The sequence below is a fragment of the Crotalus tigris genome, unplaced genomic scaffold, assembly GCF_016545835.1.
Source record: "Crotalus tigris isolate CLP2741 ecotype Arizona unplaced genomic scaffold, ASM1654583v1 scf7180000017968.19369539983:2297261, whole genome shotgun sequence".
In the NCBI taxonomy this organism is placed as follows: domain Eukaryota; kingdom Metazoa; phylum Chordata; class Lepidosauria; order Squamata; family Viperidae; genus Crotalus; species Crotalus tigris.
In genome coordinates this window covers 1,296,905-1,312,799 of record NW_024096750.1, presented here as the reverse complement: position 1 = coordinate 1,312,799, position 15,895 = coordinate 1,296,905, and the positions used below count along the sequence as shown (strand labels likewise).

The following is a 15,895-nucleotide window of genomic DNA, read 5'->3' as shown; positions in this document are numbered from 1 at the left end:
CCCCACTTTGAGCTCACTACAATCTGCCTCATTTCTATTGGCAGCATTTTAGAAGCACAAGACTTTAAAACAGACTTACTTCACGCAGAAAGCATTTCTGAAATGCATATGGAACAAGGGTTTCAAACTGAAAAGAGTGTGTTTTGAGCTGAAACAGATGAAATATTTTTTCCCTTAATCTGTCCCAAACTCTAAGGATTTGTTTTCTGCTGCATTCTCCTATATTACACAGCAAAACTATGAATGCATGGGATGATAAAGATTCTGTCTTTGAGCCAGTTTCTCATAGGACCTGAGACTGTTCAGGGATCAGAGAGGGTATAACTGGCCCAAATCACCCAGATGGCTTTGTCACTGTGGGAGGATTAGAACCTGAATCTTACTACTCTATGCCCACCACCTTAGCCTTTACAATTCACTGGTTCTCTTTTAATGTGTGCACCTTTCTCTCTCTCTTTTAAATATAGCACAAACTTGGTAGTTAATTTAGAAAAACAAACTACTGCTAATGCATACTTAGTTTTCCTTCTTAACCACAACTTTCAAGTCCAAAATATTTTTTAAAATAATTTTTAAAACAATACTATTTAGTAAAAATGATCTCATTAATCAAATGAAGTGGACTGTTTAAGATCCACCTGACCATTTGAAAATACTATACATCTGGAAGGGAAGTACAAACAATAGAAATGACAAACCATTAAATCTGGTCACCGTATAGGAAATCACAGATCCAGGAACACGTAGTACTGTAAAGTCTACTTCATAACTTAAACAATTAAAAGTTATCATTCACTATGAGTGTTTATGGGATCTAATTAAATGACAAACAGATATATTTACTCAAAATTACCTTGCATAAAAATCTCTTGAACTTTTTGTTCCTTCACCCAGATTTTTACTTCCTCTTGAAGCTGCGGATTATCCCTGAGAACTGGGTTTAAACTGTCTATATCATCCTAAAGAAAACAGAAAAACACTACGTTATACCTAGTAACCATTTATTATTCAATTATTTGATGCAAATACTGTAATCTGAAAAAAAAAATCAGACAGGTGACAGAAAATGTCTTACTGTATTACTTTTGCCAAAAACTTTAGAATATAGATACTATAAAAATCTGAGGTGAATATAAAAAATGGTTTTGGATTTTGTTATTTACAAAAGAAGCTAAGTAATGTAGGAAAAAGACCTACATCAATATATATTCTGTCGACACTTCCGGTGGTTAAAGCGGTGGAGATGGCGGCTACTTTGTAGCCGTCCTCCTGAGAAGGTGTCAGATCCGCGGAGCACAGCGTTTACCAGCTGGCCCGCGGCTCGCAATCCCCTTCCCGGGCGAAGGGAAGGGGTAGAGATCGCATGAATAGAGGTAGAACCTCTTAACTCTCCCTGGATTTTTATTTTTAGGGGGGTAGAAAGAGGGTTCCCTCGGAGTTCATTGCCTTCTCCGCCTCTCAGCTGTCTTTGTTTCTTCGGAAACAAAGCGAGACGCCGCTACCATCTCCGTACTTAAAGAAACCGTGAGTAATCTTAAACCGGACAGAACTGTTTAAAGGATTTTATTTATAGTTTAGCTTTATTTTATTTTTTTTTTAGTTTATTTAGTTTATTTAGTATCTGCTGATTTTTTTTTATTTTTTTGAGCTTTCTCTTTTTTTTCGGGCGGAAAAGTGAGAGTGAAAGTAAAATGGCGTTTTGAAAGTTTTTTTTCCTTTAAAAGACGGATCGGCTGAATTGTTGTTTAATACTGCTTTTTTTTTACTTTTTTTACTTTTTTATTCTTGGGGACTTTTAGATTGATCTTATTTTATTTTATTTTATCTTATTTTTAATTTTTTTTTGGATTACTTATTTTTATCGGTATTTTTAAGAAGAAAGGAAGATAAATTAAAATGGCTTCAAAACGACAACCAGCTACTGCAGCTTCTAAAGTAACTTCTTCTCCTGCTACTTCTACTGTGCAACAACAACTTAAAATAATACCCTCAGTGCAGCAACCTAAATCCACTCCACCTTCACCTCCCCCATCTGGCACATCAGCACAAGACATTAAAGAAATAATGGTAAGTGCTGTCTCACAGTTTAGGGAGGAAATGAAACAACTTTTGGACCAGAATAAATCTGAAACTAAGGAGGAAATGAAGAAAGAGATGAAGGAGCTTTTAGAACAGAATAATGCTATTTTGAGGGATGATATACTTCTAGCTCTATCTGGAATGGCCTCAGTGGTTGTGAAGCTGGACTCCAGAGTAGAGGAAATTGAAGAAACAGTTGAACTTTTGGATTATAAATTTCAAGATATGGAGAAAAAAGTGGAGACTTCACAAGATGATATTCTTATGTTCCAGTATAGACAGATGGAATATGCTTTGAGAATAAGGGGTCTGAAAGAAGATAAAACTCAAGATTTGATGGAAATGGTGATTAATGACTTGGCTGTTATTTTGAATATTGATAAAGAAGAGTTACGTGGGGATGTGGAAAGAATTTATAGAGTTAATTCTTGGATTGCAAAACAGAGGAATTTGCCTAGAGATGTGGTGATATATTTTGCTAAGAAGTCTTTGCGAAATCAGATTCTACAAACTTTTTATAATAAAAGATTTCAGATTGCTGCCCAAGATATTATTATTTTAAAGGAAATTCCACCTAAAATTTTAAGAAGCAGAAAAGATTTTGCTTTTTTAGTAAATGAACTTAAAGCAAGACAAATGCCATTTAGATGGGAGATTCCGATGGGCATTGTTTTGAGCCATGCGGGGACACGTTATAGACTTAATACAGTTGCTAAAGCTAAGGAATTTTATAAAACGGTCCTGGGAGCAGGCTCTCCTTTGCCCATGATGCATAAAGTCTTGAGTGACAAAGAGATGGAACAGAAATCTGAAGGTACAGGGATGATGACTGCTGGACAGGTGGTATGGATGTCTCAACCAGAGGTTAAAGAACAGAGAATGACCCGTGCAGCACATAAACGTAAAGAAAAAGAACAACAGAAAAAAGAAAAAGAAAAAGAAATTGAAGAATCTACTCAGCAAATTGTTTCAGTGCCGGTGGGAGGAGCAAGACCCAAAAGCTCTGCTATATATTCATCAGCAGCAGAATTTGAGCGGATCTTCTCCAGGCTGAAGGCCAAGGGAGATGGCAAAGCTCCTGTCTTGGAATGTTAATGGATTAAACATTCCTCAAAAGAGAAAAAAAATTTACCACTATTTGAAACAACATAACAATGATATTATTTGCTTGCAAGAAACTCATATTACAGCTAAAGATCAAAAATATTTAAATAATCCTCGCTTGGGATCTCATTTTGTATCTCCCGCCCCTGGGAAGAAAGGGGGTGTGGTAATCTATGTTAAACAGAATTTATCCGCTACCTTGTTAGAATCAGATCCTTACGGAAGATATGTTATGCTTGAACTTGGTTTATATGGCAAGAAAATTCTTATTGTGGGGTTGTATGCACCAAACCAGCAACAGGAGCAATTTTATAGGTTACTACATCAGAAAATAACTTTGTTGGACTATAGATCTGTGATTTTAATGGGAGACTGGAATGGTGTCTTAGATATACAAATGGACAAAAAAGGCTCTTCTACCTTTTTTAAACAGGCTAAATTACCTAAAGCCTTTTTTGATATGAAAGAAGATTGGGAATTGAGAGACTATTGGCGTGAACGTAATCAAGAAGAAAAGGATTTTACGTTTTTCTCAGATAGACACCAATCTTTCTCAAGAATTGATTTCTTTTTGATCACAACAGATTTATACAACAGGGTGAAGAATGTAAAAATTTTTCCTAGGACATTGTCCGATCATAGTCCAGTTTGGATGGAACTGTTTGTAGAGAAGGAAGATAGGAGATCCTGGAGGGTGAATGAGAATTTATTTAAACAAGAAAAAAATGTTCATAAATTAAAGGAATGTTTAAAGGAATATTTTACTTTAAATATGAACAAGGGAACATCAATGTCAATGGTCTGGGATGCAAGTAAAGCTTTTATGCGTGGTATTTTGATAAAAATGAATAATTTGCATAGACAGAAACAGACTCAGAAACGGAAAGACTTGGAAGAGGAGATTAAATTAAAAGAGAAACTTTTAATTTCAAATCCCTTAGATGAAAAGGTTAAAGGAGCTTTAAAATTGTTAAAAACACAATTTAACATGCTGATGGCTGATCAAGCTGCAACTAATTTGCTATTTATGAAACAAAATACATTTTGTAATGCTAATAAACCAGGGAGATGGTTGGCTTATCAGTTAAGAAAAAAACAGAAACAGAGGAATATAGATAAAATAAATTATAATGGTAAATTGGTTTATCAGAAAGAATTGATTAAGAAATCTTTTTTAGAATACTATCAAAAATTATATAAGGGTACTAATATTCAAATTACAGATATAAATAATTATTTAGGCAAAGTTAACTTTCCTAAATTAACAGAAGATCAGGAAAAAAAGATTAATGGTTTAATTACTAAGGAAGAAATTGTTACAGCTATTAAACAATTGAAATTGGGCAAAGCGCCGGGTACGGATGGGTTGACATCTATTTATTATAAAGCTTTAGTAGAAGAGATGACTCAACCGTTGTGTGAACTGTTTAATAATTTATTACAGGGGTTAGAGATCCCTCCATCCTGGCGTAATGCATTTATATCATTGATTCCAAAAGATAGTCAAGATCTTACTTTGCCTAAAAATTATAGGCCTATATCTCTTTTAAATGTGGATTACAAAATTTTTGCAAAAATTTTAGCTAACAGGCTTATGGGGATCTTGCAGCAGTTTATACATAGGGATCAATCGGGTTTTATAACTGGAAGGTATATGAAGAATAACGTTAGACAAATTATTAATTTATTAGAGTATTTAGAAAAGAATAACCAAGTCTCTGCAGGCCTGATATTTTTGGATGCTGAAAAAGCCTTTGATCAAGTGAAGGGGCGTTGTCTTACCTGAACGCCTTTTCTCAGCAGGATGATGTAGAGTCCAAATGGATGGGTTCTATGACGGCCTTCCTGCCTGGCAGACTGGGTAAAAACTTCGGCCACACCCCTTCCTTTGGGCGTGACCCCAGTTTTGACTTAGGCGAGAAACTTTGTTGGAATTAACCTTGCAGCTCTTTATTATATCTTTATTATAACCCTGCCTAGACCTATCCTCTGGGTGGGCTTGGACTCTACATCATCCTGCTGAGAAAAGGCGTTCAGGTAAGACAACGCCCCTTCTCCAGCAGGATGGCTGTAGAGTCCAAATGGATGGGACATACCAAAGCCCTCATGTCCCCCTGGGAGGGAATGTCTAGGCTACCGAACTCTGAGCAGATACGACTTGTTGAAGAACTCTTCTGCCAAAAGCCGCGTCTGCTGCTGCTAGGGAGTCTAAACGGTAATGTCGAATAAAAACCGAAGGTGAGGACCAGGTTGCGGCCCTGCAAATCTCTTCCACCGGAGCTTGCGTTAGCCACGCCGCAGATGTAGCTGCGCTCCGAGTTGAGTGAGCAGTCACCTGAGTGGGTGCTGGCAAATCCTGTGAGACGTAGGCCTGCGCTATGCAGGCTCTGATCCACCTGCCTATGGTGGAAGGAGATACCTTCTTTCCCATAGTTGCTGGTTGAAAGGACACAAATAATGCTTCAGTCTTTCGGAAAGCCGAGGTGCGTTTCACGTAGAAACACAGCGCTCTCCGCACGTCCAGCTTGTGCCATCTGTGTTCTAGTCTATGTTTGGGTCTTGGACAGAAATCAGGAAGCGAAAGTTCCTGAGATCTGTGAAAGATGCTATTTACCTTCGGAATGAAGGTCGGGTCTGGTCTAAGAACGACCCTGTCTTTGAAAAAGGTACACAGATCCTTCCTTACTGACAGTGCTGCTAGTTCTGAGATTCTTCTTGCTGAAGTAATTGCCACAAGGAAAGCTACCTTCAGTGATAGGTGATGGAGTGAGCATGTTTCAAGAGGTTCGAAGGGTGCAGATGTCAAGGCTAGAAGGACCCTAGGCAGGTTCCAGGACGGGTACCTGTGTATGACTGGGGGCTTTGTGTTAGACGCCCCTTTTAAAAAGGCATTAATCGCTGGATGTTGTGCTAGGGAAGTTAAGTTGTCGCAGGAGAGTACAGTTGAGAGGGCCGATATCTGTCTGCGGATAGTATTGACTGACAGGCCCTTATTAAGACCCTCCAGTAGGTAATCTAGGATATTGGGAATAGATACTGCGGTCGGGTCTAGGTGAAGCGAAGCGCACCACCTACAAAATCCCTTCCACGTAGCGTCATAAATCCTATTAGTGGACGCTCTTCGTGATGCCTGTATGATCGATATCACCCCTGCAGAATAAGATTGTTTAGTTAAGCTTTGCCGCTCAAATGCCAAGCGGCTAGTTGTAGCCACTGGGGATCTGGGTGTACAAGCTTGCCCTGACTGAGTTTTACCTTGTCCGGGGGGATCCTCCACGGAGGTGATATCGAAAGGTCCACGAGGTCGGCAAACCACGGGCGCCGTGGCCAGTGAGGGGCAATGCAGACCATTTCTGCGCCCTCCAGGATCATCTTGCGTATGGTTGCCGGTATTAGTGGCAGCGGTGGGAAGGCGTACAGGAGTTGCGCCGGCCACCGGCACCTGAGAGCATCCGTTCCCTCCGATCCCGGGGACGGGAATCTGGAGAAGAACCTGGGGAGCTGTGTGTTCTTGTGGTTGGCAAATAGATCTAGGTGCGGTTGTCCGAACCTCCGGGAGATCTCCTCGAAGAGAGCCGGGTCCAGACGCCATTCCGACTGGTCCACCTTGGCTCTGCTCAGGGAGTCTGCCTGGGTGTTTGTCTCCCCTGAGATGTGTTCCGCTCTGATGGAACTCACATTGGCTTCTGCCCACCGAGACAGAGCCAATGCTTCCTTCATTAGTTCCACTGATTTCGTTCCTCCCTCCTTGTTTACATGCGCCTTGGCTGCTACATTGTCTGTAAGCACGAGGACGTGCCTCCTCGTTACTAGGTGTGAGAAATGACGGAGGGCCAGGTGTATGGCCCGGAGCTCTAGCCAGTTGATGCTGTGTGACAGGTCCTTCTGACCCCACTGGCCCTGTGCTATCTGGGTCCCCAGATGGGCTCCCCATCCGAACAGGCTCGCATCTGTCGTGAGCGTGACCCTGTTCGGTTCCCTGAATATGCTCCCCTTGAGTGTCATGGGGGATAGCCACCATTTTAGTGATTTCATCACCTGTGCTGGTACCGGCACTCTCCTGCTGGAGGTGCTGAGGTTCCTCCTCTGGTAGGGTAGGAGGAACCACTGCAACTCCCTCGAGTGGAGCCTTGCCCATGGGATGATGCCCATGCAAGATATCATCTTCCCCAGGAGCTTCGAGAGTTGTAGCAAGGGCACTCTCCTGATCTTTTGAATTTGGTGGATTAGCTTGGATATGCTGATCAGTCGCTCCTGGGAAAGGAATACCCTGCACTGTGACGTGTCTATCACCGCGCCCAGGTGTTGCAGTCTCCTTGAGGGAATGAGGTGGCTCTTGTTTAGATTGACCGAGAATCCGTGCCCCTGTAGGGTTCGGATCGTGGTCTTGAGATCTGCCCTTGCTTGTTCCTGAGATCTGGACTGAATCAAGATGTCGTCCAGATAAAACTGTACGCGAACCGGCATCAGCCTGAGATGGGCTGCTATTACAGCTAGGATTTTGGTAAATACCCTTGGTGCTGAAGATAGTCCGAAGGGTAAGGCCCTGTATTGGTAATGCCGGCCCGCGTAGGTAAATCTGAGGAATTTCCGGTAGCTGGGATGGATGGGAATGTGTAGGTACGCCTCTGTGAGATCTATTGAGGATAATAGATCGTCTTCCCTGACGCTGGCTAGGATGGACTTCAATGAGTGCATCTTGAACTTCCTGTACTTTATGAAATGATTCAGGCCCTTCAGGTCCAATATTGCTCTCCACCCTCCTGATGTCTTTGGAATAACGAAGAGGATGGAATAAAATCCTCTTCCCTCCTCTTCCTTTGGTACCCTCTCTATGGCTTGAATTGACAGGAGGTGAGCTATGGCCGAAGTTATCAGCCTCGTCTTGTGTACCTTTCTGGAGATGGGGCATCTGATGAACCGGCTTGGTGGGGGAGAACAAAAGTCTAAGGTCAGGCCATGCCTGATCGTTTCCAAGACCCAGGCGTCGGTGGTGGTCTGCTCCCAGACCTCGATGAAGTTTCCTAACCGACCCCCGATGGGAGTGTCCTGTTTGGCGTCACTTGGTACGCTTAAAGGATCTGCCTCCCGCTCCCCTATATGGGCGTCTGGACTGGAACTGGCCTCTGGCTCCCGGGCTTTGGCGATCCTGGGTTCGATCCTGTCTCGGATAGAAGGATCGTGAGCCTCTGGGCCAGTCCCAGGATTGCCCTGATCGAAAGGGCTGTCTCCATTCCCAGGGGCTTCCTGGGCGGGAGCCCTGTCTCCGGAAGTCCTGACTGCCTCTCCTGTCTAACTTCTTTGATGGATGCACTAGGATTTTTTTCTTGTCTCTGCCTTCGCTGACGTGTGGGTCCAGAATGGAACCAAACAGGGCTTCTCCACTGTATTTGGACGTCGAAAGACGCCATTTGGACCTCAGGTCTGTCTTCCAATTTTTGAGCCACAGTAGCCTTCGCGAGGCCACTGTGGCCGCAATGGACCTTGCCGCATACTTTGTTGCGTACAGTGAAGCGTCAGACACGAATTGAGAGGCCGCGAGGAGCTTGGCCAATGTTTGGTGTACTCTGACCTGGTCTGGAGGCACCGTGCCTTGCAGTTCCCTCAGCCACATGATACTGGCCCTCGCGAAGAATGATGATGAAGTGGCTGCTCTGGCCGCCCAGGCTGCGGCCATATGGGAACGCCGGAGGGAGTGTTCAAATTTCTTCTCCTCAGGTCTCAAGACCTCCGCCATGTCTCCTGGAATCGCGGAGGTAGAAAATAATGAGATCAAGGGGTTATCTACAGTGGGAACCTCTAACATGTTAGAGAAGGAGGGAGATAGGTTGAAAAGCTTTCTTTCCGCGCTGTTAGGTGCCGGTGGGCTCGCAAGTGAGGACCATTGTTCCTCCAGCGTGGTCATAAAGACCTCCGCACATGGGATGTACTTATCCTGTGGAACCTTTTTGGCAAATAGAGGATTGGCCTCCTTGCTTGTTGAGGGCTTCTCATCCTGTACTGATGTTAGGTTGACTGTGGAAACTGCCTTTATCAGGAGTGATTTTAGGAGCGCTGGGTTAAAGAGGCCAGAGCTTGTCGCCTGCTCAGGTGCGGTCTCCTCGTCCTCCGAGAGGGGCATGTCTGACATGTCCAGGTCTACTGAGTCACCCTCTCCCAATTGAGAGGAAGTTTCAGAGATGCTGGTAGGGGGCGGCCTAGCCCGTCCCTTACGGGGTGTGTGAAAGGCCACTTGCCCCTTAGAAGCCATGAACTGGGAGAATGCATCCTGCATGAATGCATGAAATTGTGCCGACCATATGTTCTCCTGCGCCTTGTCGTTGGGGTGAGGCGCTGGAGTGTGGTCGGGTGAAGAAGCTGGTGAGGAGGGATTGGAGGAATCTAACTGTTCAGTTTCCCCAGGAGGAGACCAAGTCTTGAGCACTTCCTCGGCAGTAGGTTCTGTGCTGGGTGCCACCCCTGGGACAGGGGAAACCAAATTTGTCCCATTGACATTGGTTCTCTGTGCTCTGCTAATTTGCCTTTCTAAAGCCAAATGTCTCCTCAAAGCCTCTCGCTCAGCCGTTTTGGACTGTCCCTTCTGAGAAAGGTGCTTTGTTTTAGCTTTCTTCTTCCCCCCCACCTCTGATTCAGAAGATCTGCGTTTTTGTTGTTGCTGTGGGGGGGACAATTGAGGGACCTGTGTGACTGAATACGAGACATTGTCTGCCATTGTGCCAGACACCCCGAGTAGGCAATGCCTGGAAAGGGGGAATGAGATACGCAGATCAGATGCAGATGCTTGGGGCTGTGCCCTCTTCTGCCTATACAAACAATGGCCGGACAGACAGGAATCTTTGGACAGAAGATCCTGCAAGGCAGTGACTAAAGGTCACTATAGGAACAGTTAGGAAAAGAAAAAATATTCCTCCTCACCTCCTCACCTAGTCCAGACAAAAGTACAGTTTATATCTCTCTCTCCCCCGGTCTGTGGCTGTGGTAGCAGACCACGCTCAGAACTGATAGAGGTTCTAATCTTTTATTCCTCTTCCTTCCTCTTGCCCAAGTGTCTTAATGTAAAGGAAAAAAGCGGCGGCTAAACTGCTTGTTTAAAATGGCGAATGGGAGGAAGCCCCGCCTCCCAATAGTAGCCGGATGAGCCACGAGGCTCCAACAATGGCGGGTCTTTAATAGCCAGCAATAGGGTAATTAACCGGCTTGAATGGCTCTTTTGTCCTTAAGGGGGCTGTGCCTCTCCGCTGGGGGAGAAAAAACGGCGCTGAGGCTCTGCCGGTCGGTTTGGGCGCGCTGCGCTTCTCGCGCCGCTCAGCTGATCAGCGCTCTGTTTTCCCGCGCCGCTCAGCTGTTTGGCGCTGAACGGCGCCTCAGCTCCTCCGCCGGACCGAGTGGCCTCCGTGCCACTCAGCTGCCCGGCGGGTGGTCCGGGAAATGTCCCCGCGCCAAACAGCTGTTTGGCGGGATCCGCGGAAGATCCACTGACCGGCCCGAGCCCCCCTGGCTAACCGCCCTGGCGATCCTCTCACCACTCCGACGATCCTGGCTGGGAGGCGTCGGTGTTCTATTCCTCTGCCCGGGATCCCTGCCTGCTGCAAAAAGGGGAGGAAAAAAAAAAAACTGGAAGAGGATATTCTTTTCTTTGTGAAAACTCTTCTTTCCTAAGAGCTGCTTCTCGCACTTCTACCAGGCTTCGAGACTGAGTCAAAACTGGGGTCACGCCCAAAGGAAGGGGTGTGGCCGAAGTTTTTACCCAGTCTGCCAGGCAGGAAGGCCGTCATAGAACCCATCCATTTGGACTCTACAGCCATCCTGCTGGAGAATTGGCAGTTTATGCTGTGTTTAATCAAGGAGATGAATTTTGGACAAAATATATTACAAGTATTATCCAATATATATCAAAAACAGACTGCTCAAATTATTGTAAATGGGGGTTTGTCAGAGGCTTTTGTAATAGAAAAAGGAACAAGACAGGGATGCCCGTTGTCTCCGTTATTGTTTGTTTTAACACTGGAAATTTTGTTGATTAAAATTCGGGAGTCTCAAGAAATAAAAGGAATAGAAATTAATAAAAAAGAATATAAATTAAGAGCCTTTGCAGATGACTTGGTTGTTACTTTGTCTCAACCTGTTTCTTCGGTGGTGAAATTATTACAATTGATTCAACAATATGGACGTGTTTCTGGCTTTAAAATTAATAATAATAAGACCAAAATATTAGCTAAAAACATGACTAATGGTGATAAACAGGCTTTAGTTAACTTAACAGACTTTGAAATTGTTGATAAGGTAAAATATTTGGGGGTTACATTATCTGCTTCTAATGTAAAATTGTATAAAAATAATTATGAAAAGCTGTGGATGGAGGTACAGAAGGATTTAAAAAACTGGAATAATTTACAGTTATCCCTTATGGGCAGAATTGCAGTTATTAAAATGAATGTCCTGCCAAAGTTTATTTTTTTGTTTCAAATGTTACCTATCTTAAAGAACGAACGTAATTTAGATGAATGGCAAAAAGGTATTAATAAATTTGTTTGGGCAGGGAAAAAACCAAGGGTGAAACTTAAAATAATGCAAGATTTTCGTGAGAGAGGTGGACTCAAGGTACCAAATATGAAATTGTATTATGATGCTGTAGTATTGACATTGATTAGCGATTGGGTGAATTTAACAAATACAGAAATACTTCATTTGGAAGGCTGGGACCTATTTTTTGGATGGCATGCCTATTTAATATTTAATAAAAAAGTGGATTGGGTTTTTAAGTCTCATATTATAAGAAACTCTTTGCTAAGAGTGTGGAGAAAGTATTATAAAAGTGACTTCAAAATACCATTATGGGCTATACCTCGGCATGCCATAGAAGGTATAAGGAAAGGGGTAAATATGGACAAGGTCTCTTACGTACAGTTATTAAGATGGGATGGCCAAGACTGGCAGTTAAAATCTTTGGAAGAGTTAACACATGAAAACTTAACTTATTCATGGTTCCAATATAGACAAATAGTGGATAGATGGAAGATGGATTGTAAAATGGGCTGGCTTAGAGAAGATGAAATTTTTTTAAAACAAGTAAGAGATCAAAGGCCAACCCATATTAAGAGAGTTTATGGGGTTTTAGTGGAATTAGATTCAGAACTTGAACTAGTTAAAGATTGTATGATTAAATGGGCACAGAATATTGGTGAAACGATTTCAATGGATACTTGGGAACTTATTTGGATAAGAAATGTTAAATTCACACAAGCGCAAAACTTAAGAGAGAATTTTTATAAGATGTTTTATAGATGGCACCTTGACCCAAAGAAAATGTCCATTATGTACCCTAATCTACAGCCGAAATGCTGGAGATGTGGATATTTGGATGCTACCTATTACCATATTTGGTGGACGTGTAAGCATATAAAAGCTTTTTGGATTAAGATATGGTGGAATATTCAAAGAATTTTTAAAAGGAGGGTAAAATTTACTCCGCAATTATTTTTACTAGGTATTGTTATTGACTGTGATGCTAAGGAGGTTATATTGATGTTAAATTTGATTACAGCCGCTAGGTTGTTAATAGGACAATATTGGAAGAAGGAATCTTTGCCTACTTTACAAGAATGGTTTCATAAAGTTTCGTATTTGGCAGAAATGGCAAAGATTTCGGCTTTCTTAAAGGAGCAATCTCAAGAAAAATTTTTTGCGGTATGGGAAAAATGGATAAATTTTATACAACATAATTTGGATATGGAAAAATATTATTTAGCCTTTTTATAATTTGTAATGATTGTTTTTTCTTTCTTTCTTTCTTCTTTTTCTTTTTTTATATATATACATTTTTTATGTATTATTATTCATATATTTTTTTTTTTATATATATATATGCTTTATTCTTTGTCTACTTTCTTCTTTCTTCTTTCTCTCTCTCTCTTCTCTTTTTATTTTTATTTTTTTTTTCTTTTTTAGTATATATTATTCATTTTAAGGTTTATGTTATGTATATTATTATTATATATATTATTACTGTGATTTTTATTATTATTATTAATTATTTTATAAATTGCAAATGTTATTTTTAAAATATTTGTTAAATAATCCTATATTCAGTTCTGGGAAGTCGGGGGGGGGGGTGGGGTGGTTGGGGAGGGGGGGGTGGATTTTTATTTGTAAAACTTTTGAAAAATTTCAATAAAAAAAAAAAATATATATATATATTCTGTCAAATACCATTAATTTAGTATTTATCAATTAAACTCCCTTCTGTGTAATGGCCCATTAGGCAGTCCCTATAAATATTTCCTTTGTCATAATTGTGATCTTATTACATTTATCCCAAAATGAAGGTCCAAACATGCATTCTCATCACACCACCTATTGACTTCCGGTGAGTTATCATGGCGAACTGAGACTTCCGGTCCTGTGTGCAACACAGCAGTTAAGGGGTTCGGGACTCCGTGCCCTCCAGCTGAGTTTCTTCCTGTTAGGGGACTCTAAATGGACCAGAAGCCGCCCCGGAGAGGTGGCAATGAAGGAAATCTCGGGACCTTGGAGAGACGGCGGTTGATCCGATCGGTCTAGGAGAAGCCTTCCAGAAACCAACAGGAGAAAGACTAGCTTGACTTCAGAGTCTAGTCCAAGCTGCAAGCAACCGAAGTGAAAAGCACTATTTTAAGCTGATCGTAAACAGTGTGCTTGAATCTGGGTAAGAACATCAATTTTCTCTATCCTACCTATCAATTTTCCTGAAAGGGAGAAAAATTTTTCCCAAGAAGAAAAAAAAAAATAATTGAAAATTGAACCTTTTATGGAGGGCTAAAATTTGAAAAATGAACCAGTGCTGACACCTACTGGTGGATGAGGATTATGACAGTTATGGCTTGCATATAGAACTGGGTAAAATCTGGAAAAAAACTATCATGGCGAACTGAGGTTCTTCTAGAATAGAGGGACACTGTGGCCGAAAACGATGCTGGAGTATGAGATTCAAAAATCTCTTTGCAATAAAGAAAAGTTGCAAGATTACCCACATGTACTCCACAAAGCTGTTTAAAAAAAAAAAAACAAACCAGAAAGCAGGAACTGCATTTTTTGCAGTCAGCTTACGATAAACTGGGAGTCATGGGATGCTGAAAAAAATCTTGCTTTAAAGAATGTAACATAGAAAAGGAGATTTGTTCCCCTTCATTAGCTACTTTTTATAAAGTAGAATTTATTATTTAATAATTTATTCATTTATTTGCTGGGGGGGGGGGCTTATAAGCTATATATAATCAGCTGAGTATTCAACTACAATATGTAATTGGGATTAAAATAATACAAATCAAATTTACAAACTAAATTTTATATAAAATTGGCAGGTATATGAAGAAGAATAAAATCAATTCCTTCTCAAGCAGGATAGACAGAAGGCTACATATATATGTCTGGGTAAACAAGCCTCCTTATTTAATAACACTGAGATATGAATTTGTCAGGATTCTTTATCTACAGTTGGGTTTGGATTTTATACTGTATTTATAAATCTGTTCACAATGTTGCTTATGCCCACTTGCATTTTCCCAGAACTACTGTATCCAGTTGATGGATCTGGGGTTCCAGCAAAAAATAAAACTCACAAGGTTGGTATGAAGAATGGAGACTTGCAGATATGACCTAAACAGAAATGGGAATGGCTAACTCATCACACTTCGTTTAGTCTTCAATGAATAAGAAGCCTGCTTTCAATCTTTTTTTAAAAGACACTTTATTAACCTTCTCTAGTTTGTTTTCTTTCAGTTCAGTTTCAAATGGAATATATCTGCTAGGCAACCTATTCCTTCTCAATTATTCTCCATCCAGATTTGAAACTTGATACAGTGGTAGATATGTTCAAATCTTAATAACAAGTAGCTGGGATTGCCTTGTGCTTTTTAATGATATAGGCCAGGGGTCCCAACCCCCAGTCCGTGGAAAAGTATGGTGCCGCGGCATGCCAGCAACTGGTCCGCACAAACAAACAAAGCCCCATCCCAGAGATGCAGGCAGCACACAAAACCACGCCCCCTCTGGTCCGTGGAAAAACCTCTCCCCACAGAACCGGTCCCTGGTGCCCAAAAGGTTGGGGACCTCTGATATAGGCTATGGAAGCAATTTCTACATTAAATACTAATACCAAATAAAAAGGTGAAAAGAGTTTCAAAAATATCTGTAGAGAGTCAAATAAACCAACTCTGTTGTTGTTAGTTGCAAAGTCGTGTCCGACCCATCGCGACCTCATGGACAACGTATACTATATGTCATACACAAGCTAAACTGCTAGCTAACATCAGCAAAACCTGTGAAAGGAGGGTGTGTCAATGATTTCTGGCATTTTATCCAGCTTTATCTCATCTTTTACTGAAGTTTAGAAGAAAGAAATGGCCTCCTCCACTAAGATGAAAACTGAATTTGCATCTTTTTAAAATGCTCTACATCCTCTAGACACATGACATGAACATTTACTGATCATAACTCATAAGAATCCAGATAAAAAAGCTGCCACCCCCCCCCAAAAGTAGCTGGAATGTCTAATAAAGCCACAGCAAAGGCTTTATGTCCTTGAAAATAATTAAATGGTATTTACAGAATTAAGATTAAGGTTTATTCTTCACACACTAAAATCAGTTAAAACAAATAAAATACAGGCAGTCCTCAACTAACAACCATTCATTTAGTGACTGTTCAAAGTTATAATGGCACTGAAAAAAGTGAC

General features: G+C 41.4%; 1 protein-coding gene across 6 annotated transcripts in view; it reads right to left on the bottom strand.

The window, feature by feature from the left end:
- The window catches only part of JMJD1C (jumonji domain containing 1C), a 180,795-nt gene that overhangs the window by 36,519 nt on the left and 128,381 nt on the right, over window positions 1–15,895 (bottom strand). For all 6 annotated transcript variants that reach the window (XM_039345598.1, XM_039345597.1, XM_039345599.1 and 3 more), the window contains one exon: window positions 854–959. In XM_039345598.1, coding sequence (XP_039201532.1) covers window positions 854–860 — 7 coding nt within the window. In that variant the 5' untranslated portion in view covers window positions 861–959. The remainder of the gene's footprint in view (window positions 1–853; window positions 960–15,895) is intronic.